The sequence below is a fragment of the Carcharhinus amblyrhynchos genome, chromosome 5 (genome assembly GCF_965287045.1).
Source record: "Carcharhinus amblyrhynchos chromosome 5, sCarAmb.v2.hapA, whole genome shotgun sequence".
In the NCBI taxonomy this organism is placed as follows: Eukaryota; Metazoa; Chordata; class Chondrichthyes; order Carcharhiniformes; family Carcharhinidae; genus Carcharhinus; species Carcharhinus amblyrhynchos.
In genome coordinates this window covers 89,883,752-89,909,016 of record NC_137328.1, presented here as the reverse complement: position 1 = coordinate 89,909,016, position 25,265 = coordinate 89,883,752, and the positions used below count along the sequence as shown (strand labels likewise).

Genomic DNA, 25,265 nt, shown 5'->3' with positions numbered 1-25,265 from the left:
TCTTGGCTGTGACCGTCACTGGCAAGGTCAGCATTTATTGCCTAGTGCTAATTTCCCTTGAGAAGGTGATAGTGAGTTGTTGTGTTCATCTGCAGTCCAACTGGTGAAGGTATACCCACAGTGCTTTTTGAAAGGGAGCTCCAGATTTTTGACTCTGTGATGAAGGAATGCAGTTATAGTTCCAAATGAAGATGTGAGGCTTGGTTAGAAACTTAAATATGGTGATGTTCCCATGTATCTGCTGCCTTTGCCCATCGAGTGGTAGAGGTTTCATACTTGGAAGGTGCTACTGAAGGAGCCTTGGCGAGTTACTGCAGCACATCACGTAGATGGTATACGCTGTTGCCGCTGTGTCTCAGTATTGGAGGGAGTGAATATTTAAGGTGGAGGATGGGATGCTAGTTAAGCAGGCTGCTTTGTCCTGGATGGTGTCAAGCTTCTTGAGTCGTCTTGGAGTTGCACTTATCTGAGCAAGTGATCACCCTCCTAACTTGTGCCTTATAGATGAAGAACAGGTTTTGGGGACTCAGGCGGTGAGTTAAGTGCCATAGAATTCCCAGCCCCTGATTTGCTCTTGGAGCCTTGGCATTTATATGCCTGGTCCAGTTCGGTTTCTGGTCAGTGGTAACCCACAAGATGATGATGATGGAGGAGGATTCAGCGATAGTGATGTCGTTGAATGTTGAGGCAAAATGATTAGCTTCTCTTCTGTTGGAAATGGTAATTGCCAGGCATTTTTGCAGTATGAATGATTTTTGCCACTTGTCAGCTCAAGCCCAAATGTTGCCCAGATTTTACTGCATAAGGATGATCATCTGCCAATGTCTGACCCATGTTTGACCTAATGCTGTGCAGTATCATGCTGTCCAGAACCAATGTTGAGGATTTCCAGAGCCGTTATCTCCTTATTGAGTTAGTCCTGCTGGAATATATCCAGGGATGGTGCTGAGGGAATCTGGAATATTGGCTGCACAGTAGGATTTAGTGAGTATAACCAAGGCTGTTGCTTGACTAGAATAAGGGACAGCTCTTTAAATGCTGGGCGAAGTCCCCACAGCTAGTCAGTAGGACTTTGTAGTTGAAGGGGCAGGATATGCCTTGGCATTTCCAGTGTCTAGTTGATGGTAAGTGATGCATATAGCTTCATTCATTTTTTGACTTTGCTGCAGTATTTGATACAACTGGTTGGTAGAAGGCAGTTAAGAACAACTACATTGCTGCGCGTCTGGAGTCAAATGTAGGCGAGATTGGGTAAGGATAGTAGATCTTAATTTTTTAAATGACATTAGTGATCAAGGTGGGTTTTTATGACAATCCAGTTGTTTCATAATTGCTATTCCTAAGACTAGCATTTTATTCCAGATTTATTAACTAATTGAATCTAAATTCTACTAGCCTCTCATGCTGGAATTTCAACTCGTGTCCCAAGAGCATTAGTCCAGGTCTCCAATAGCATCACTATTCTACCATTACAGTTGAAATTGTAAAATCATATATCATTAATCATAGAATCAGAAATGCACAAACTTCATACTATTTGAACTGTGCTCTGTAATCTTGGTCATTGTAAACCACTATGAGATTAAAACAGTTTCTTATGCAGTGAGGGTCACCATTTTTCTCAGAGGCTTGGCAACTAGTAGCCCCAACAGTTGGACTCTTCCTTTTCTACTATGTTTTAGCAAAGCCAGTTTTCAAACATACAGTGGTGAAATCCATTTCAAATGGCAACGATCTTCAAGAAATCTTCTTTCAGAAGGAAAAAGAATAAGATAATGGTGGTCATAATGTTTAGTATGGCCTAGTTAGCATGGTAAAAAGTCTGACAACACCTGGTTTTAGTCCAACCGATTTATTTGATAATAGACTCGCAAGCTTTTGGGATTAGCCCCTTCGTCAGGTGAATGGAGAGTTCTGGCCTCAGACAGAGCATGTAAAGCACAGACAGTTTAGAGATTACTCAGTAATCTATCTACTCATATCTGCACAGTAATCTCTAAACTGTCTGTGCTTTATATGCTCTGTCTGAGGCCAGAACTCTCCATTCACCTGACGAAGGGGCTAACCCCGAAAGCTTGTGAGTCTATTATCAAATAAATCGGTTGGACTAAAACCTGGTATTGTCAGACTTTTTACTGTGTTTACGCCAGTCCAACGCTGGCACACCCACATCATGACTAGTTAGCATGGCCAATGCACCTAATTAGCCCGTCTTTCAGACTGTGGGAGGAAACCAGAGCACCCAGAGGAAATACATGCAGACATGGGGAGAACATGCAGATTTTGCATACAGTGACCCAAACTGGGAATCAAACCCGGGTCCCTAGTGCTGTGAGGCAGCAGTGCTAACCACTGTGCTGCCCATAATATTGGATTATTAATCCAGAGGCCTCGACTAAATACAGAGAAAGCAAGTTCAAATCTCACTGAGGCAGTTTGAGAATTTGAATTCAGTTTTTAATAAAGTTTGGAAATAAAAGCTTAGTGAACAGTATTTTTGTTATTCATTCATGGGATGTGGGCACTGTTGGTTGGCCAACATTTACTGCCCATATCTAACTAGTTTTGAGAACGTGATGGTGAATCACTGCCTTGAACTGCTGCATTCCATATTGTGTAGGTATATCAACAGTGTAGTTAGGAAGGGAGTTCCAGGATTTTGATCCAGTGACCATGAAGCAACAGTGATGTAGTTCCAAGTCAGGACATTGGCTGGGATTTTCTGACCCTTTTGTGGCAGGACCTACTGCGGGAGATTCAGCAGCCCAGATGAAAGTTTGGTGAGACCAGATAATCACAGCAGCAGGCAAGTCCATAAAAAAAACAAATGTGTGGCTTGGAGGGGAACTTGCAGGTGGTGGTGTTCCCATGCATTGTCATTTCCAGTGCCTAGGCCAATGTTGGCTCGTTGTCTGGTTTGTTTTAGAGTTTGTAGCAGTTTGGTACAAGAGCGGTAGATTTCTTTCACTCAAGGGTATTAGTGAACCAGGTAGGTTTTTATGACAATCAACAATGGTTTTGTGGTTAACATTAGGCTAGCTTTTAATGCCAGATTTTTTTACTTGAATTTAAATTCTAACAGCTGCCATGGTGGGATACAAGCCCATGTCCCCAATGCATTAACATGGATCACTGGGTAACTGAGCTAGTGACATTGCCTGTCAGCCATCGTCTCCTCCACAGTATAAGTAAGCAGAAAGCTGCTAGTTTCTCACATAAACCCAGTTTATTCAGTTATGCTTTTTAGGAAAGGAAATGTGCAACCCTAAGTTGGATTGGTCTAGACGTTCCAGTGACATTAAAAATGACAGAGGAAAATCTAGATGGTTTAAGTTTGTCCCACACATCTACAAGAACACTTTGACTTTGTTAGTGCTAATCTTGCTGATCCAGCATGACTCCAGAGCAAGTCCTCACTTAAGGAGCAGTAACTGAATAAATGCCTGTGTCTAGCATGAACACCATCAATGATGCCAGAACTTCTCTTTCATGATCTGCCATTGAAGACTTTGGCACCAAAATCCTTAGATAGCATGTCGCTATTGATATTCTACTTTTGGATGCTACCAAAATACCATCCAATGCCTGTATTCAGCAGTTATTTTCACTGAAGATGAGCTTCAGGATTTTAAGAGGCCAATGAATAATGGGTCTTATTAAAGAAATCTGCTTACTTGTTACTCACGAGGGCTGGCCTTCAATCTGTTAAGAATCATCTTTCCATCTTTTATTTCAAAGCAACCTCTGGCTAGGCTAGAGTATGACCAGTTGCGTTAGGCTGGAAAATTGGAATGATGTTTTTAAAATTTTGTCTTGTGACATTCATAGTGTTGCAGATTTATGAAGAAATACTCAAGATATGTTATGTACAGTTTTTAATGAATGTGCAAAACTTATTATTCAATTCCACAGGTACAAATTCATACATTTTGTTTGAATATCTAATACTAATTGTGTTTACAGGATCGTGAAGAAGATCCACATGAAGGAAAAATGTAAGATTTTGATTTTTTTCTTTAATTTAGTTGCAGTTCAGAAACAGCAGGAGAAAGTGAAGAAATTCCAATGCGTATAGCGATACAAATTGCTTTATTTAAAACAAAACTCCTAAATTATTTTAAGGAGACTTTAATAACTCTTAGAAAAGATTTATCCCAGTGAGAAAGAACGACTCTTTGAAATGAATGCATCATGCGTGGCTAAAAAAGGAAGTTAAGGATAATATCAATTTGAAAGCAACGCTGTAAAAATGGACAATGATTAGTGGTAAATCTGTAGCTTGGCCAGATTTTAAGAACCAGCAAAGTATGACTGAAAAAGTAAAGAGATAGGAAATAGACTGAGAGAAACCAATTAGTAATATAAATAACAATAGTAAGTGTTTCTACAAGTATTTAAGAGGAAAAGAGTAACTAACGTTAGCATTGGGAATTAATATTTTAAAATAATGGTGGAAGCATTGAAAAGATGTCACTGTAGAAGTCCTCAAACCTCCCAAGTATTTGAAAATTGAGAGGTGAAATGGAGGCAATAATCCAAAACAAACATTAGCACTAACTAAAAGGTGCTGGGAAAACTATTGAACTAAACATCGACAAGTTCCCAGGATCAGATGGCCTGCACCTGAAGGTCTTAAAAGAAGTGGCTGTAGAGATTATGGAGGCTTTGATCTGGGGGGTTGCAGCAGATATAAAAATCACAAATGTAAAATGTAGGTATACCACCTTTATTCAAGCTAGAAGGGAAACAAAGTAGAAACCTTTCAGCCAGTTAGCCTTAACATCTGACGTGGGGAAATTGCCAGAATCCATTATTAAGAAAGTTGTAGCAGGATATTTAAAAAATCATAATAGGATCAGGCAGAATCAACATGGTTTTTGAGTAAATTGGGAAATTGTGTTTTTTGAGGAATTAACAAACAAGTACTTGGATTTCCAAAAGATTACTACACAAGAGTACACATGGCATAGTGGGTATCAAATTAGCATGGATAAAGAATTGGTTAGCTAAAAGGAAGCTGAGAGTAGGGATAGATGTGGCTTTTCCAGGTTAGCAAGGTGTAACTGGTAGAATGTCATAGGGTTGCTGGGGTCTCAACTATTTGTAATTCGTGTAAATGATTAAGATGATGAAAACACTGAGTGTTTGGTAGCTAAATTTACCAAAGACATTGAAATAGGTAAGAAATTGATTTTTGTGGTGAGGGGATTATCCAATGAAGAAAGGTTGAACAGGTTGGTCCTATGCCCAGTAGTGATTAGAAGACTGAGAGATGATCTTATTGAAACATACAAGATCTTGAGGGATTTTGATAGGGTGAATATTGGGAGGATGTCCCCTCTTGTAGGGAAGAGTAGAACTAGAGCAGACAATTTAAGAATAAGATGTCTCCCTGAGATATGGAGAATTTTTTTTTGAGGGTCATTAGTCTGTGGAATTATCTTCCCTAGAAAGCTGTGAAACTGGGTCATTGACTTTGCAATTGTCAGACAGGTTGCAAACACCTTAAACCTATGTGAGAAAAATTAAGTCTGCAGGGAGGATGAGCAGACTGGTCATGGCGCCATAGTACAAGAAGCCATTCAGGCAGGAGAAGCGAAAAGATACATTGTGATGGGGTAGGGAACAGTAGTGAAAGGATTGACCTGTAGTCCAGCAAACAGCAAGAGCCTGGAAGGTTGTGTTGCCTGCCTGGTGCTAGAGTTCAGGATATCTCCCCAAGATTGAAAAAGATCTTATAGTTGGAGGGGAAGACCCAGTAGTCATGGTCCATGTAGGTACCAACAACATAGTCAGGACAGAGAAAGAGGTTCTTCATACTTCTCAAGGGACTCGAGGGTTATAGTGATCAGAAAGGAAAACGGAGTTGAGACCACAGCCAGATCAGCCATGATCTTATGAAATTGCAAACAGGCTTGAAGAGCTGGATAATGTTCCTCCTTTCAGAATGATAGCTTTAGTGTTCTGTATTTCACTTTTGCTGCCTAGCTTCAGATTTGGCCTGGACAGCTGAAATATAGACATCTGTTGCTCCAAAATGAGTCTTTTCCAATGTAGCTAATATTGGGATACACTTTTGTGTTGAAGTATGAATAGAAACAAGACTTTTATACTTTTGACATGAAGATTCGCACATTGATGACTGCCAAAGATTTTTCTTTGGTGTGGTAATTTTGTTAAAATGACAAAATTAAAGCGCAAATTAGAGCAACAGCATTTTTCAACAATATCTACAAGGAAATTGAGGATATTGGGGAGGATAGGTAAGAAAGTAGAGTTGAAGGTCTTGATCAGATCAGTCATGAGTTTATTGAATGGCAGAGCAGGCGTACTCCTGCTCCTAGTTCTTATGTTCATGTTACTACTTTGTAATTCAGTGTTCAACTCAATATATACATGACCAAGGACAGCGTAGTCACCACAAGGTGATTCAAATTTGCTCTGCTGGAGTTTACATACAGAGATGTAGTGGATGCTGTGGTGAGCATGATGAAGTATTCCTAGATTGATTGTGTGAAATCTGATTTGATGCAGCTTTCCTTATTGTTTCATTTCTGAGAATCATTCATGAGATTTGCATAAAGCAAAGTAGCTATTTTAACTTCATACTTGGTAAAGAGAACTTTACACTCTGACCACAGAAGACTGCAGTGCAGAAGAGGCCCTTTGGCCCATTGAGTCTGCACCGACACATGAAATGTCCTGACCTGTCCACCTAATCCCACTTGCCAGCACTTGGCCCATAGCCTTGAATGTTATGGCGTACCGAGTGCTCAACCAGGTAATTTTTAAAGGATGTGAGGCATCCTGCTTCCATCACCATCCCAGGCAGTGCATTCTTGACTGTCGCACCCTCTGAGTAAAAACGTTTTTCCTCAAATTCCCGCTAAACTTCCCATCCCTCACTTTTAACTTGTATCCCCTCATAAACGACCTTTAGCTAAGGGAAACAACTGCTCCCTATCCAACCTGTCTATGCCCCTCATAACCTTGAACACCTCAATCAGGTTGCCCCTTAGTCTTCTCTGCACCAGTGAAAACAACCCAAGCCTATCCAACCTCTCTTCATAACTTAAACGTTCCATCCCAGGCAGTTTCCTGGTGAACCTCCTCTGCATCCCCTCCATTGCATTTACGTCCTTCCTATAATGTGGTGACCAGAATTGCACACAGTACGGGTCGTCTGGCCCTTTGAATCCTCTGCAAATAGGATTTTGTAGTATCAATGGAGATAGAAATGAAGCAGGAGTAGGCCTTTTGATGAAGCCATTGAAGATGTTTGGACCTAGAACACTACCCTGAGGAGCCCCTGCAACAGTGTCCTGAGGTTGAGAAGATTGACTCCCCACAACCATAATTGCCTTCCTATATGCTAGGCTTGACTGCAACCAGTGGAGAGTTTCACCTTTGAAGTTCCCACACTCGGTCAAGTGCAACCTTGTTGTCAAAGGCAGTCACTTTTTTCTCACCTTTGAAACTCAGTGCTTTCGTCCATGTTTGAGCCAAGGTTGTAATGAGGCCTTACGCCAAGTGGCCCTGGTAGAACTCAAATGGAGCATCAGTGAGCAGCCTATTGCTTAGTAAGTGCCAGCTGTTAACAGTATCTGCAATCATTTTGCTGATGAATGAGAGTAGATTGATTGGTTTTGCCCTGATTTTGTTAGCAGGACGTTGTCAGGTAAATGCCAATGTTATAGCTACTGAAGCAGACCAGGCTAGGGATGAAGCTAATTTTGGAGCACAAGTCTTCAATGCTACAGTGGGAATGTTGTCAGGACCAGTGCCTTCAGCTGTTTCTTGATATCATGTGAAGTCAACTGAATTGACTGAAGACTGTTTGGTATCTTGTGATCCTGGGGACCATAGGTTTGAGGCCGAGGTGAATTGTCCACATGGCACTTCCGGCCAACGATGGTTGTAAATGTCCAGCTTTTCTTTTGCGCTGAGATGCTGGGCTTCCCATCATTGAGGATGAACTTTTGTGGAGTCGCTGCCTTCTTTGCTTAATTGTTTAATTATTCACCACTGATTGATTAGTTGTGGGATTGTTTCATTCTGTTTATAGCCTGCTGCTCCTACTGTTTAGGTATGTCTGGTATTGTTCCTGGCATGCTCTCCTGCATTCGTAATTGAACCAAGGTTGGATCCCTGGCTTGATGTAATGGTAGAGGGAGAGATGTGCTAGGCCATGAGGTTGTAGCTTATGGTTAAATACAGCTTTGCTGTTGGTGACCCATAGTCGTCCTTAACTGCCCAATTTTGAGATGCTGTGTCTGTTCTGAATCTATCCCAGACAACATAAGAGGGTCTCCTCAATATAAAGGTGGAACTTAGACTTTTTATAAAGACTGTATGATGATTACTCTTACCGATATTTCCGTATATAGAATATCTATGACAGGTAGATTGATGAGGACTTGATTAAGTAGGCTTTCCCCCATGTTATGATCCCAGCTTTTTTAATATTGGGCAAGTCTGATCCTCGAGTGAAACCTAACTTGATGGATCCAAACATGTTTTTAGAAACAGTGGAGGAAAGTTAGAATCAAAAAAATCCCTACAGTGCAAAAGGAGGCCACTTGGCCTATCAAGTCTGTACTGATGCCAGTCCCACCCAGACCCTATCCCTGTAACCCTACATGTTTACCCTGCTAATTCCCTGCCACTAACGGGCAGTTTAGCAAAGCCAATCAACTGAACACTCACACCTTTGGAGCGTGGGAGGAAACAGGAGCACCCGGAGGAAACCCCACAGGCACGGGGAGGACATGCAAACTCCACACAGAGAGTTGAACCTGGATCCTTGGTGCTATGAGGCAGCAGTGCTAACCATTGTGCCCCTTTTCACTGAAATCTGTTGATGAACTTTTAATAGAAAAGCTTTATTTAAAAAAAAAAGAAAATATATATTACACCAGACAAAAAGGATTGGAAGGATCTCAATACAAACTCAAGAAGACAATTCAAATTCACATTGTTCTTTCCCCTAGCAATATGCTGACAGACAGACAAATCTGTGAAGTATTATCACTAGCTTGACACAAAGGCCTCTCACTTGGCGCTGGCACAACGATTTATTTCGGGCAAATTTCTGAGCATTCACTTGATGCTTCTTGCCCAACTCTATCTCTCCCCAAGATATCCCAAAAATACATTCTAAACTCTTCAACTGCAGACTAACATGTCTTACAATTGCACCTCCACTAAACTGATAATTTTACTGAGTCCCATAAATGATTATTCAGTTAACCTTTGTCCCACTGTCTTGCAGTTTTTCTTCTTAGCTTATAACCCCTGTCTTCACTCTCTTGGCCTAACAGAGCCAGGATTAGTGACAGAGAAGACTAGGACATTGGCTGCAAGCTATGATTCAGTAAAGATGACTATATCAGTCTATTGGCTGTAAAGGTGACTATGTCAGTCTATTGAAATAGACTGTGAGATATCACTTTCGATTTTGGCACAAGTTCTCAAATGTTAATGAGGTTGATTTTCCAGGGCCGACTGTGTGGGGTGTGCCTTTATCACTTCTGGTGCCGTTAATATTGGGTAGCCCTTCTAGTTTTATTATTCACATTTTCTGTAGCTGAATTGATACAGGTGAGTGCTTTTATAGCCCACTTCAGAGGGTATTTAAAATTCAACCACATTGCTGTGGGTCTGAATTCACACACAGGCCAAATTGTACAAGGATAGCAGTTTTCTTCCCCACAAGAAAAGTGTACCAGATATGTATTTATAATCTTGTTGTTTTGTGATTACCTTTACTAGTTTTTTTTAATTAAGTAATTTGGATTTGAACTCTCAACTCCAGGCCTCTCGTTTGCTAGCATGTTTCAGCAAGAACAAATATCATTTCCCTATGAATAGTGATTTCACCAATCAGAGGTGGAATTTCAGTAGCAGTTGCTTGTGTCTTTGCAATTACATCATAGTCAATTATGACATGAAGCACTAGATAGTCATGCTTTGCTGCCGGGGAAGAATTTTCTCAAGCATAGAAGTTAGCATGTATAAGGCCTGTTGGCTTTTGTCATCCTGGATACATAAGCATAATGTGTCTAAGTTTGAACCCATGTCTCCAGGACATTAGCCCAGAGCGCTGGATTACTCATTCAGTGACACTGCCAGTATGCTACTGTCTTCCCCATTAGCACTTACTATTGACAAATGGAAAATTAGGTCCATTACAGATGGACCTAATTTTTTTCAGTAGTTTGAATTTGGAACTCAAACATGTTAGATGTTAATATGTACTAGACATTTATCTGACTATAAAAGGTGAAAAAAAATTGAATGCCTACTATAGGTTACTTGTGTCTGAAAACAATTCAAGTCTTCCAGATAGAGCAGTCGTGGTTCTTTTCCTGTTCAGTTATTTCTTTGCAATGTCAAAATATCTAATTGCTTGTAATTTTGTTTAGAAACGTAGAATCTCTACAGTGCAGAAGGAGACCATTCAGCCCACCAAGTCTGCACCGACTACAATCCCACCCAGGTCCTCTTCCTGTAACCCCATTTGTTTACCCTGCTTAAACCCCCTGACACTGAGGTCAATTTGGCATTGCCAATCCACCTAACCTAACGTCTTGAGTATGAGAGGAAACCAGAGCACCTAGAGGAAATCCACATAGACACAGGGAGAATGTGCAAACTCCACACAGACAGTGACCCGAGGTTGAAATTGAATCCAGGTCCCTGGTGATGTGAGGCAGTAATGCCAACCATCGTGCTGCCCTTGAATAAACAACTAATTAGTGCATGAAGTTAGCATGACAATTTCAGAATGCAGCAGGGCTTGTCTTATATACCTGAACGTTTATTGGTGGGGGGGGAATGCAGACCTTGAAGTTTCAGCAGTCAAATACTGGTGGATGTAGAGGACAGAATTTGGGTGTAGTCTATCATATATGAGATTTGTGACTGTCTGATTTTTGGAATCTTTACTGGGGAAAATTTGTATAAATTATTTGCCTCTGTGACTGACGCATGACCTGCAGTCATGCCACACTGTGCTTTAACTTCCTAGTATACCAGCAAGCCATGCCAGAGTTGAATATCACGCACAGCTCACCTTTTGTGGTACATTCTTCCACATGATACACCCTGCAAGGTTAACACATCCTGCTTGTATAGGTAATGATGTTAAAGCAAAAATTTTTTTGTACTTATTTCATAATTTCAATTTTACTCTACAGCTGGTTTCATGGGAAGATATCAAAGCAAGATGCATATAATCTGCTAATGACAGGTATTGATTTACTATAGGTGGTGGTGGTTAATGTGTAAATGTCATTCTGTGCTTCTAAAACATTTTTTATCTAATTTGTGCCTTTGTCTATTTTGTCAAAAGACTTATAAAATGATAGAATGGTTAGAGCACGGAAGGAGCCTATTCAGTTTATTGTGCCCTGGCCAGCTCTCTGCAAGCACAAGTAATCTCATTTTTTTCTGTCTTTTCCCATGGCCCTTCAATTTTTTTTCTCTTTAGGTAATTATTCAACTTCCTAATGAAAGGCACAACTGAATCTACCTCCGCCTTTGGCTCTTTTGCTATTCACCTTAAATCAGTATTGTCTGGTTCTTAAACCTTGCAACGATGGGAAGAATTATCTATTCTTATTTAGACCCCTCTGGATTGTGCAAATTTCCTCCTCATTTTCTCTTTAGAGAATATTCCCAGCTTCAATCTATCCATGTAACTGAAGTCCATAATTCATGGAACTCTTATAAATCTTTCCTCCACTCACTATAATGCCTTCCTGTCCTTCCTAAAGTGTGGTGCACAGAATTGGATACAATATTTCAGTGTTTTATGTAGATTCACAATAACTTCTGAGCAGTTGTACTCTATGCCTATGTTTATAAAACCAGTGATCCTGTATGCTGTAGTTAACTGCTTTCTTAACTCGCCTTTCTATCTTCAATGTACATATACACCATGAGCCCTTCATTTCTATAGCCTCAAAAGACTTGTATCATTTAATTTATATAACTTTTCCTGATTTTTTCGACCAAAATGTTATTAAAGTTTATTTGTCGCATTCCCTCCCATTCCATCAGCCTATGTCCTCTTGAAATCTTTTCTTGTCTGCCTTACTGTTCACAATACTTCCAGTCTTTATGTCACCTGCAAATTTTTAAATTGTGCCCTACAAAGCCAAGTCTAGGTTGTTAATATAGATCAATAAAAGTTGTGGTTTTAACCATGGGGTACCCACAATATACTGTCTTCCAGTCCAAAACGCAACCATTCATCACTGTTTCCTGTCACTCAGTTAACTTCGCATCCATGCTGCCACTGCTATTTTATTCCATGGGCTTTAGCTCAGCAGACAAGCCTATTATGTAGCAATTTTGCAAATGTCTTTTGAAAGTTCATCTATCATATCAACTACATTACTCATTGTTTTAAAGTTTGATCAAGTATTCTTCATGACTTACATATATGGTTCTTGCATAATTCACAAGAACACAAAAAACAGAAGCAGGAGTTGGCCACCAGACCCTTCAAGATTGTTCCACCATTCAATATGATCATGACTGATTTGATATTCATTCTGTAAATGTATTGAATATAGGTACAAAAACCTTTAAGGATGAGAGCATTATGTTAATACATAATACATGCTCCATGTAAAATCTGTCAAGAAGACATTCCTTTTGAATGAATGTTGCAGTTTTAAAATGTCTGCACTTAATTGACTTAAATATTATTTCCTTGTAATGACAGTAGGTGGCACTCTAATAGTAATTCCAGATGTTATCTTGGCTCAATGTAACATTGTCCATTGCTGCATTATCCTCCCCAATCTGTGATTTCTTTAACTAACAAGTTACAAACAAAAAACTTGTATATTTTGTAATATCGGGATTTAAGTTCTCCTTTTGAATCATCTTTTTGTCTTTTTAATACTATCGTATTCTACTTGCAGCCCTCAAACTTACCCAAAAACTTGGACTTGTATTTTAGTTAGGAGTGTAAATTTGTTCACTGGATTGCACACACTGGCACTAATTTCCTATTATTTAATGAAATATTGAATAATTCTTTGTTAGCTTTTAGTATTTCTGCACCAATCTATTCAAAGAAAAACTGAAGGATTCATTTTAAAAACATTATTCAAATAATGTTTATGTTTAATGTTTCTTATAGCTAAGATATGTATATATGTTTGGAAAATTATAAACAGTTTATAATTTCTGTTTGGTAATCTTTCTTTAAAGTTTATTTATTTATTAGTCACAAGAAGCTTACATTAACACTACAATGAAGTTATTGTGGAACTGCCCTAGTCACCACACTCCGGCACATGTTCAGTTACACTCTGGGAGAATTTAGCATGGCCAGCGCACCTAACCAGCATGTTTTTCGGACTGTAGGAGGAAATCAGAGCCCCTGGAGGAAACCCACGCAGACGCGGGGGAACATGCAGACTCCACACAGATAGTGACCCAAACAAGGAATTGAACTCGGGTCCCTGGCACTGTTAGGCAGCAGTGCTAACCACTGTGTCACCATGCCGCCCGTAAATCTCCAGAACACTATTAACCTGATAAGAGATAATTTTCAAAACTAGTTGAACTTTGATGCAAACTGTATCTTGATGCCAGCTAGAAAATGTAGCACAGTATTCTGACTTCTGAGACAATTCCAAAAATTGAAACATAACATTATCTTGATTTCAGATTCTTTTTAAAAACAAAAGAATTTTGGCCAAGGTCGACATGCTGTGCTTGGTTGAAGTCATTAGATTACATTTTAATTTCATTTGAAGCAATTTTTAAAAGTGGCCTTTTGGCTAAGATGCAAATGAGATCAAGCCTTGGAGAAGGAGCTACACCTACTCCAATCAGCTTGGATCACGTAGATCAAGCCTCAGACAGGAGGTGAGAGCCCTGTCTTGTCAGCTTGGATCGGCAGTGTCTCAACTTGTTGAGACTCTGAATTGGACTTGATTGAATTGAAATAAAAACAAAAAAAAAGAAAGTTGTAGTTTGAAAGTAAACAATTTATATAATGGAAACTGAAGGAAGGGAAATGGACTGATGGAGCTTCTGATCTTTTGAGCAACCTTGAAAATAGGTAAATAGAGGGTTAAAGTTGAGGGGAATTGCAGAAGAGCAAAGATAAGAAAGGAAGATGTGAGGGATGAGCAGGCAGCTTACACAATGAATAGGGTTAATGATGAAATTAAAGAGGTAGAAATAGGACCTGGTTGTTGGAACATAATGAAATATGTGCTGTGTTGCAGGAAACCTGAATGACAGACTGTGGACTGTGTGCAACAGTTCCCCTGAAATGCAAAATGTTTCCAGAAAACACTTAATTGCTAAGCCAATTGTACGAAAAAGTATTAAATAGAATAATTAATTTGTATTTTTTACTCAGTTGGCCAAATATGTGGCTTTCTTGTAAGGCCATCGGATAACACACCGGGTGATTACTCGCTTTATTTTCGGACAAATGAAAATATTCAACGATTTAAAATATCTCCAACATCAAACAATCAATTTATGATGGGTGGCCGATATTACAACAGGTAACCAATCTTGTTTATGTAGCTTTTTTCAAATTAAGTTCAGAAATAACTGAAAATTACAGTTGACTGTGGCAACTTAATACCCAAATTTTTCTGTTTTATGTTGCATGGCCAGCACAACTACTTTTTCCACATACCTCTTTAAATAATTTATTCACTTGAGCAACTCTGGAAAATAAAATGCTTATTCACTCGTACCACTCTGCAAGATTAAAAACCTGCAACCATCAACAGCTTTATTCCCATAAACACTAGCAGCTACCTCCTACTCAAAAACCATTAAAAAATTATAATTATATGGAATTATTTTGTAATTCCTAGTTGGGTCAGTGAATACAGTTTTTTTTAATGTTTTTTGGCATGTTCTCCCTCTGCCTCAGTTTCCTTTTTGCTTGTGTGTTACATTCTCTGTCATTTTTGTCTTTGTTTGCTTTATCAACTTTTTTTTGGCTTTTGAGTTCAATCACAGTGAGTCCTTTGCTGTGTTACAGCTGTGATGTAAGTCAGAGATTTCCTGTTTGAGTGATAGATATATTTCATTGTCTCCTAAACCAGAAAAACTCATTTTTTTATTGGTTGTAGTTGCTTATAGTTACGATGGCCACATGGTATCATCAACAGATCACCCCATGGGCTTTGTTGAGTGAACAAACTTATCTGTTGGACTTATCTGAATGTCCCTGACTCAGAAACATTTAATGAGCCAGTAGACCTGCTGAAAAACCTCTGTGACCCGAAGACCTCTGTAATTCTCCAGAGATATCACTTCAACATGTCTAGAACACATGGGGAATCTCTTTGAATTCTTGGCTCGGTGGCAGAAATTTGCCAAATGGTGTGAATTTGGACTACCTCTTAATTAAATGTTGTGAGACAGATTGGTATGTGGCACAAATGATTGAAGCACCCAAAAGAAGTGGTTGGTAAAACCTAATTTGGGCTTTAAAAAAGCCTTTGAAATAGCCTTGTCACTTGAGAATACAGAAAAAGAGACTCAGGTTCTACAAGGGACATCAGGCAGCAATATCCCCCAATTAGGGGGAATTGAGCGCCAGTTATTGCCATTGAACTTACTGGCTTATTTCACCCAGAAGAAAAACATATTAATTAGTGATGATTTCCCAAAAGGGCTTGGTGCAGTGCCGTCACATTGCTGGAAAGACAGGACAAAAAAGCCCATTGCATATGTCTACAAGATCCTTTCGAATGCAGAGTGAAAATATTATCAAATTGAGAAGAAAAGATTGGCAGTCGCATTTGATGTGAAGTTCTGTCCACATGTCTATGGTTGATAGTTTCTTTCAGCTACTGACTTTCATTGGACCTCTTTAAAGGGGACAAGGCAGCTCCCTGCATCGCCTCCACTTGGGTACAACTTTGGGCTTTGTTATTGGTGGCCTACGGATATCTTCTGGAATGCCGCCCTGGACCCCAGATAGCTAATGCTGATGCACTGAGTGACCTTCCATTGTCCACATGCCTGGTTCCTTTCCAGAATTGGAAAAGATTGTGATGACTGAACTTTTTGGAGACCTTACCACTGTTAACAAGGCAGATTAAAGTGTGGATCTAGAAAGATCCAACCTTATCCAAAATAAGGCATGTGGTGGATTCCAAGGATGATCCTCTGAACAAATGAAACTGTACCTCATTAAGAAAGCTGAACATAGTAGTGTTGAGGACAGGATCACCCTTTGGGGATCATGAATAATTGTTCTGCCTCCAGGACAATGTCCAATATTAATGGAACTACATAATGGCCAAAAATAAAGATTTTTGATAGTCCCAGGTGGGAGTAACTAGGAGTTACGTCTGGTGGTCCAGTCTTGACTCTGACATTGTAGACTTGGTGAGGCAATATGACCTGTGCCAGGAAAATCAAAAACTCCCACCCTCAGCCTCCCTACACCCATGGGAGTAGTCTGGCAAGCCATAGGTGCTTGCGCTTGAGGATTTTGCTTGCCACTTTATGGGTTCCATGTTTTTAATCATGGTGGAGACACACCCCAAGTGGTTGGAGGTGCACCACATGGGCTCCATGATTCTCAGGCTACAATTGAGAAATTACGACAAAGATTCAGCATATGTGGAATACGGAATGTCTTGATTTCCAATCATGGCACAGCCTTAACAAGCGATGATTTCCAGAACTTTGTGCTCTCCAATAATACCCAACACATCTGATCTGCACCTAATCACTATTGTCAAATGGGTAGTTCAAACCTTCAGAAATAGCACGAAGAAACAACTGGTGGCATCCATGGAAACTAAACTGGCACGATTGTTGTTTGATTATAGGTGTTGCTTCAGTGGAACTGTTAATGGGAAGATGACTTCATACCAAATTGAGGCTGCTATTCCCATATTGATGGGAAGGGTGCAGTCCAATAAGAAACCCAAAAAATAAATTATGATTCTGCCAAGGACAGAATGAACGAATGATCTTCATATAAGGAACTTCGGGGATGATCCCAGATGGGTCCCAGGGATAGTTATGGAGAAAACAGGATGAGTATCTTACAAGGTCACACCCTGAAGCACTTGGTCCATCTGTTTTTTCCTCTTTCTCTGACATTACTTCATGTGATTTTTCTCGATCTAATTCAACATTGAATCTATTTAAAATGTTTGCATTTTACCCACAGATACTTGTTGCCACTAGTTCCCACAAGTTTGAAATGATAACATTTTGGACCCAAAATACTGGTACTTCAAATGTATTTCTTACAGCTGTCCATGTGGCTGAAGGACTGGTACTTTGAAGCTTGACAGTTGACTGCAGTATAGCAGTAAATGTCGCTTCCTGATTGTATACTTGCATAGCAATTAGTTCCTATTTCTTTATGAATAATATCACAATTTCTTAGTATATTAAACAATTTTGATTTGTAAAAGTAACTCCAAAGTAAGTGGTTTGGGTGTAACTCAGGTTTAAGTTGACCTGATTTTGACATTTAACCAATTATACTCAAACCGCTATCCCTTTAAGACCCATTTCTAAATGTATTAAACCAAATCTTTTGCAGTCTGCATCTGTTGCAATGCCTGTGATCTGCTTCCTACTTAAAAGAATTGCCGACAAATGATAGGAGTGAGGCACTGCCCATGTGTGTGCAGAGCTACTGTTCTCCAGTGCCAATGGATGCAGTCTCTTTAAACTAATTAAAAGGTTGTTGCCCAAAACTTAATGTGGGGAGAGTTGGCCAAGCAGATGCAGACGAGTACTCAAAATTTAGGCTAGGATGCAAGGATCCTGCCCTTGGTACGTAAACCAGTCCTCTGGATGGATTTCGGTTGCAACAAAATTCATCCATGCACTATCATAGTTATCAAATTAGGTGTGGATTAGATACAAGTGTTCCAAAATCCATGGTTAAATAATGGCACTTAGATCCTGGTGGTTGAAGCTACTCCATTAATATATTTGTTCCTTCTCTGCAATTGATTACAGTAAATGTTTGTCTAGTACCCCTGAAGATATAGACATTGAAGTCAAATTCCTTGAGTAATTTTGTATAGTAATAGTCACACACATTCTGCCTGGGGTTCTTTGAGGGACATAGTATCTTCAGAATCCTAAAGAGAATTAATATCAACTGAAATATAGTTTAAAATGATGAGTTATTCTTGAACTGTTTACATTGGTTTGCCATAATACTTAATTGAGCTTGCATGCCATCGGTTATTGAGGAAAAAATGTATTTAATCTGTTGATCATCAACAATATTTGGTATTTTCATGATTATGACAATCTGTTTAAAAATATATACACGTTTCATTACAGTATAGAGGAAATCATTGAGCACTATAGGAAGGAGCAAATTGTTGAAGGTTATTACCTCAAAGATCCTGTCCCCTTGCAGGTGAGTTGCAATCTGTGCAAAATGAGGGAACATTGTTTTAACTGAGTCACATGATTTTTAAGTATTTAATCTATAGATTTTAGTTTTGTCTTGCCAGTAGACATGTTTAAATGTGCATAGGCTCCACTTGAGGATGGATTGATATGTACTTTGTTTAGTGAGGGGCATTTTGTTAGTTCTGAAGTGTTTTTTTTAAACTTTTTATATAAATTGGTATTTTCTTATTTTGCTGACCATTTAATATATATACCAGTGGATGTTAATCCACAGACATAAGAGTCTGGTACATATGAACATGATGCAATTAGATCGAATCCAGATAAAACATGGAGTTTCTCTAGTGGAAGAGCATATTCTCAGTATGATGGACACCCATGAAAAGAACATTAGTTTTTGTTAGAGCTTCGAGAGAATTTGTGGTTGACGGAATACATGTATACAACCGCCACCACCGCCCCCCACCCCCGTGATACTTGCAACTCTGAGTGAAGCTTTGAACTGCTCATGCACAGTGAAAGAAAATCTGAAAAACAACCCCACCACTCCCAGAAAATGATCTGGCCTTCCTTTCTCTTCCCCACCCCCCCCCCCCCCCCCCCGCCCCCCCGCCCCACCCTAGCCAGAAAGCCATCAGGCCCCCACCCCCACCCTCCGCAACCAAAGAATGCTCTGGCATGCCTCCCTTCCCCTTCCTCACCATCGATCTGAGTTAGAGAGCTGTTGGAAGCTCTGAACTTGCCTCCTCAGAAACTGGATTCCCGAAACAGACCTTTGCCAAGCAGGTCTATTTCGCGCCAAATCTGGACAAGCGAATGCAATGGTAAAGGGGAAATGCTGGTAAATGGGCGGGCAGTCTTTTAATTCAATTTAAATGCATGCATGGTTTGGATTTTCGGGCCTTGGTGAAGTGGGCATCTGCGTAGACATGAGCGCAGATAGTGCTAATCGCCTTATGCCCAACTTTACCAAGTTTCGGGCGCGATGCAATGGTAAAATCGGGCCCATAGAGGATAGATGCAAATTAAGAAATGAACTTTTACAGTCTGCACTGATCTCAGTCTCTGACTATTAACTCCAGTCTCCCACTTGGCGGACCTGTAGCTTCTTGGATGGTTTTGATGCTTTGAAGTTGAAGTCAAAGTCTTGTAAAGTAAAGGATTCACAGTAGACTATGAGGTTTCCTATATGCACATTTCTAAGAGGTTGGTTCTCAGGTGGATTTGAAGATGACAACAAGTTAGGAGAGTCCTTCTCACTGGGATCGCTCACTTTCAAGATTTTTTTTATTTCTAAAATATACTTTATTCACAAATACTCTGAAATAAACCAATGCAAAACAACATTTTCAATAATTGCAAACAGTGCAAAAAAGGTCATATTTACAATACTTTTTGGTGCTCTGTTCCAAGACATTACATTACAGTTCAGTTCTTCAACAAATAATTTACATTCGTCACATTTCATTGTGTGCTGTTTTTACAGATTAGCACACAGTTACGTAGTCCAAGTGGTTTTCTTTACAGTTACTGGCCCCTCGGTCTGCCTTGGTTGAAAGGCTTTAAACGGTGGCCTTTCCCCATGTGCCTTTGTGGTAGCTGCCCTAAACTTGAGCGCGTCCCTCAGCATGTAGTCCTAGACCTTGGAATGTGCCAATTTGCAACACTTGGTCGAGGACATATCTTTGCACAGGAAAACCATCAAGTTTCCGGCGGACAAAGAGCGTCCTTCACTGAGTTGATGACCTCTAGCAGCAGTTGATATTTGTCTCGGTGTGCATCTTTGGAAACAGCCCGTAGAGCACAAAGTCTTGCGTCAAGGAGCTGCTTGGAATGAATCTTGGCAAATACTGCTGCATCTCACTCCAAACCTTCTTTACAAAGGCACATGCCACAAGGAGGTGTGCGACCATCTTATCATCTCCGCAGCTGCTTTGAGGGCCGCGTGCGGTGGTGTTAAGACCTTGAGCATGCATGAAGGATCTAACGGGAAGGGCCTTTCTCACCATCAGCCAAGCCAGGTCTTGGTTCTTGTTTGAAAGTTTTGGTAGAGAGGCGGTGCTCGACAGACTGGAGGGGCTGATTGTGGACAAGTCCCCAGGACCAGATGGAATGCATCCGAGGGTTCTGAAAGAAATGGCGGAGGTGATAGTGGATGCCTCGGTGGTTATTTTCCAGACGTCGCTGGATTCCGGCGAAGTGCCGGAAGATTGGAAAGTGGCTAATGTTACGCCGTTGTTTAAGAAGGGTGCCAGGCAAAAGGCGGGGAATTATAGGCCAGTTAGTTTAACGTCTGTTGTAGGTAAAATGTTAGAATCCGTCATCAAGGAGGAAATAGCGAGGCATCTTGAGGGGAATTGCTTGATAGAGCAGACGCAGCACGGTTTCGTTAAGGGGAAGTCGTGTCTGACAAATTTACTGGAGCTCTATGAGGATGTGTCTAGGGCAGTGAATAGAGGAGAGCCGGTGGATGTGGTCTTTCTTGATTTTCAGAAGGCGTTTGACAAGGTACCTCACTAGAGGTTATTGCAGAAGGTCAGGGGACATGGAGTTGGGGGTAGGGTGTTAGCGTGGATAGAGGACTGGTTGTCAAATAGGAGGCAGAAAGTGGGGGTCAATGGGTGCTATTTGGATTGGCGGTTGGTGACTAGTGGAGTGCCCCAGGGGTCGGTGCTGGGGCCTCAGCTATTTACCATTTATATAGATGATCTGGAGGAGGGAACCGAGTGTATGGTGTCGAAATTTGCTGATGACACCAAGATTGGTGGAACGGCAAATTGTGCGGAGGGTGTGGAGAGTCTACAGAAGGATCTAGATAGGCTGGGCGAATGGGCCAGGAACTGGCAAATGGAATTTAATGTTGGCAAATGTGAAGTTGTCCACTTTGGTAGGAATAATGGTAGGAAGGAGTATTACTTACGTGGAGAAAAACTGCAGCAGGCGACGGTGCAGAGGGACCTCGGGGTCCTTGTGCATGAGTCGCAAAAACCCAGCTTGCAGGTGCAGCAGATGGTCAGGAAGGCGAATGGGATGCTGGCCTTCATAGCGAGGGGGATTGAATATAAAAGTAGGGAGGTCTTGCTGCGGCTATATAGGGCATTGGTGAGGCCGCAGCTGGAGTACTGTGTGCAGTTTTGGGCGCCGTACTTACGCAAGGATATTTTGGCCTTGGAGGGAGTGCAGAGGAGGTTTACTAGGCTGATGCCGGAGTTGAGGGGGTTGAGCTATGAGGAGAGGCTGAATAAACTAGGCTTGTACTCGTTAGAGTTTAGAAGAATGAGGGGAGATCTCATTGAGACGTATAAGATGATGAATGGGATGGATAGGATAGAGGTGGAGAGACTCTTCCCGCTCAGAAAGGACAGTAGGACTAGGGGGCACAGCCTCAAGATAAAGGGGGGGCGGTTTAGAACGGAGTTGAGGAAGAATTTCTTCACTCAAAGGGTGGTGAATCTCTGGAATTCTCTGCTCGTTGAAGTGATGGAGGCTACCTCGCTAAATATTTTTAAGAATCGGGTTGATGGGTTTTTGATAAGCGAGGGGATTAAGGGTTATGAGGAGAGGGCAGGAACGTGGAACTGAGCCACGACAGATCAGCCATGATCTTATTGAATGGCGGGGCAGGCTCGAAGGGCTAGACGGCCTACTCCTGCTCCTATTTCTTATGTTCTTATGTGATGAGGCACACCATCAGATGACATTGACAGTCTGCTCAGGGAACCATCCAATAGGATCCACCATCTGCTTTTCCCTCAGAGCCTTGAGGATATTACGCGCTGACCGCTGCTTGATCACTATGTGGTCAAAGGTGTGTTTCTGGAAAAAATTCTCCACAAAGGACAGGTGCTGCAGTATGGTCCAACTACTTGGAGCGTTCCGCAATAGTGTGGTCAGACCCATCCTCCTTAACACTTGGGACAGATAGAACCTCAAAATGTAGTGGCACTTGGTGTTAGCGTACCAATGGTGCAGACACAGCTTGATGCAGCCACACACAAAGGTGACCAACAGGATGAAGGTGGCATTGGGACCATTTTTCCTTCCATTCTCCAGAGATTTATGCATCGCTTCCCTCTCTACACAATCCGTCTTAGATCTCCAGATAAATTTGAAGATGGCCTGGGTGACTGCTGCTGCACAGGATTTGGGGATAGGCCAGACCTGTGCCTTGTACAATAAAATGGACAGTACCCCACACTGGATGACCAGGTTTTTGCTGGTAATAGACAGGGAGCGTTGCTCCCATGAGCCAATTTCTGCCTTACTTTGGCGATGCGCTCTTCCCAGTTTTTGGCACATGCCCCTACCACTCCAAACCATATCCCCAGCACCTAAGGTCATCTGCCCTGAGGGTGAAGGGGACAAAGGATCAGTCCGGCCAGTTCCCAAAGAACATAGCTTTGCTCTTGCCCCGGTTGACTTTGGCTCCTGAGGCCAGCTGAAACTGCTCACGGATTTGGAGGAGCCTGCGAACAGATGACAGGTCCAAGCAGAAGACAGCCACATCATCCATGTACAGGGAGGCTTTGATCTGTGTGCCTCCGCTGCCTGGAATTGTTACCTCTTTAATGCTTGGGTCCTTTCTGATGGAGTTCAATGCAACACACAAAAAGGACGGGGGAGAAGAGGGCAGCCCTGCCTGACTACAGACCTGATCTGAAACCTGATTCCCACCTATTGATTAAGACTGCGCTACTGATGTAACCTGTAATTGTTGGATCCAATTGCGGATTCCCTACCCAAACCCATTTTGGAGAGCATATCCATCGTGTAGGTATGCAATATTCTGTCAAACGCCTTCTCCTGGTCTAAACTGTTGAGGCAGGTCCTGCACGTGGGCAATTGTATCCCTGAGTAGCGCGAGGCTATCAGAGATCTTCCTGCTGGGCCTGGAATAGGTTTGATCAGGATGGATCACCGACTCCAGAGCAGACTTGACCTGGTTGGCGATGACCTTGGCTAGAACTTGCTGTTAATTGTCTTGGCTGCTGGTGACTTGCAACTAATTCACAATCTGACTTTCTTACCACTGAACTGTTGGTTCAGCGGCTTTTTGGTGGAACTGCCTGCAAACAGCCTTTGCTGATTATTAACAAGCGGTTAGGAAACATAACTTTCACAAGTTCAAAGTCTTTTCCAACGAAGGAGTATTGATACCATTATCCTGGTTGGAGAGCTGCAGCCTGCAAGCTGGATATCCAGGCTTTCAGGTTTTCCTCCCAAGCACCACCTTCTACACCTGCCCATGGATCTATCCGGGCACCCAGGTATTTTTCGGTCTCACCTGGGGAGATATATGCAACTACCTCCTTCCGAAACTGCCAGTTTTTACAGTGATTGAACAGGAAGGTCTTCCTCTTGTACGTAAAATGGAAGCCTTTTGTCTTATTGATGTTAATAGACAAGCCTGTGAGATCACAGAAGGACTGCAAGATCTTCAAGTTTCGCCCCATCCCGACGTAAGAGTCACTCAAAAGGGCAATGTCATCCGCAAAGGCCAGGGTTGAGCAGTTTATTCACTCAGTCTAGCTCAGATGGGTAAAATATCTTAAACAAAGGAAGATTGATATGTCCATTTACTCCTGTCTCCCACCAGTTTAGTTTCAATCTCCTCTTTGGTTCCAGGTGAAATCTGGGGATAAGTAAATTGGAGAGTCTATAGTTCTTTTGTAATGGTCTTTCCTTTTGTCAAGAAATGTGTGAATTTCCAGAATGACTGTGCATGTCCATATTTAATTAGGCATTTGTTTGAATCAATAGCGCAAATGCCAAAGGTCACATGATTTGAAGCAGCCATTTTAATAGCTTGTTAGTGTCCAGTTCAGAGTATACTGTGTCTCGGTGCAAACATTAGGTTCCATTGATTAGTCCATACTATCTCTTTATCATTTATAACATGCACAATGCCAAAACAAAATTCTATCTTTTTTATAAACGAGAACATTAATGATTTTTATGATCTCTCTGAAACTTCTGACAAAAATAGCACACTACACTGCCAAGACCATATTTATTAAATAATAGTAGAACAGTTCCTGATTGCCAAATAGTATAGTGCCAAGAGTGACTACTGGATACTCAGCTGTTCTCAAACTGACCTGATGTCTGCAAGAAATTGCTACTTGAGACTGATGATCCAGAAATCCCTGTTGTTGCTTCAAATCTATGTAGTGGTAAAGTGAGCAGTAAAGAGGTGGGCAACCTGCGGGCCATATGCAATCCATTAAGGTCTGATTGCAACCCACAAGACACTTTGAACTTTGGCCAGGTGCAGGGTTGCCATATTCTGCTGATTTCCTGTCTGTGTACTTTTTTTTTCCTACTGGGGTATGACTGAAGTGATATGCACAGAAAGCAAGGGCAAGTTAGATGAGGTGTATGCTGATTGTGCACAACATTGACTGAGAGCCGTGTGTTCCCTCTGCATCCAAAGTGTAAAATATTTGTTTTTTAACCATTAAAGTTGTTAGTTCTATATACAAATGATTAAGAATTTTCTGTAACTCATTATGAAATATTCAGCCTGTATTAAATGTATTTAATCTTATTAGTGAACAAAGGTTAGTGAACAAGCTTGAAGTCTACCGAGATGAAGGAGGGCCTGGTGCGGCCCACTCACAAGGATAGGTTGCTCATCACTACTCTAGATCGTAAGGCCAAGTCATGTATCTTTTGGACTGCCCATCAGAGGGAAACACATTGTCAGTTATACCTTTTGATCCTTGCATCAACTTAATCTCCAAAATAATTATATTTAAAAGGCAATTAGTAGGTTTTCTGTTTCACTACTTATGCTTGTAGAACAAATCAGTGCTGCACAAGGTCTTGGCTATGAACCTAGTTCCTGCTTAAGTTGCATAAGA

At 41.1% G+C, this 25,265-nt stretch overlaps 1 protein-coding gene across 3 annotated transcripts in view; it reads left to right on the top strand.

Moving 5' to 3' along the window:
* The window catches only part of rasa1b (RAS p21 protein activator (GTPase activating protein) 1b), a 200,196-nt gene that overhangs the window by 76,656 nt on the left and 98,275 nt on the right, over nucleotides 1-25,265 (top strand). For all 3 annotated transcript variants that reach the window (XM_080189167.1, XM_080189166.1, XM_080189168.1), the window contains exons 6-9: nucleotides 3,964-3,995; nucleotides 11,199-11,251; nucleotides 14,393-14,543; nucleotides 18,328-18,406. In XM_080189167.1, coding sequence (XP_080045293.1) covers nucleotides 3,964-3,995; nucleotides 11,199-11,251; nucleotides 14,393-14,543; nucleotides 18,328-18,406 — 315 coding nt within the window. The remainder of the gene's footprint in view (nucleotides 1-3,963; nucleotides 3,996-11,198; nucleotides 11,252-14,392; nucleotides 14,544-18,327; nucleotides 18,407-25,265) is intronic.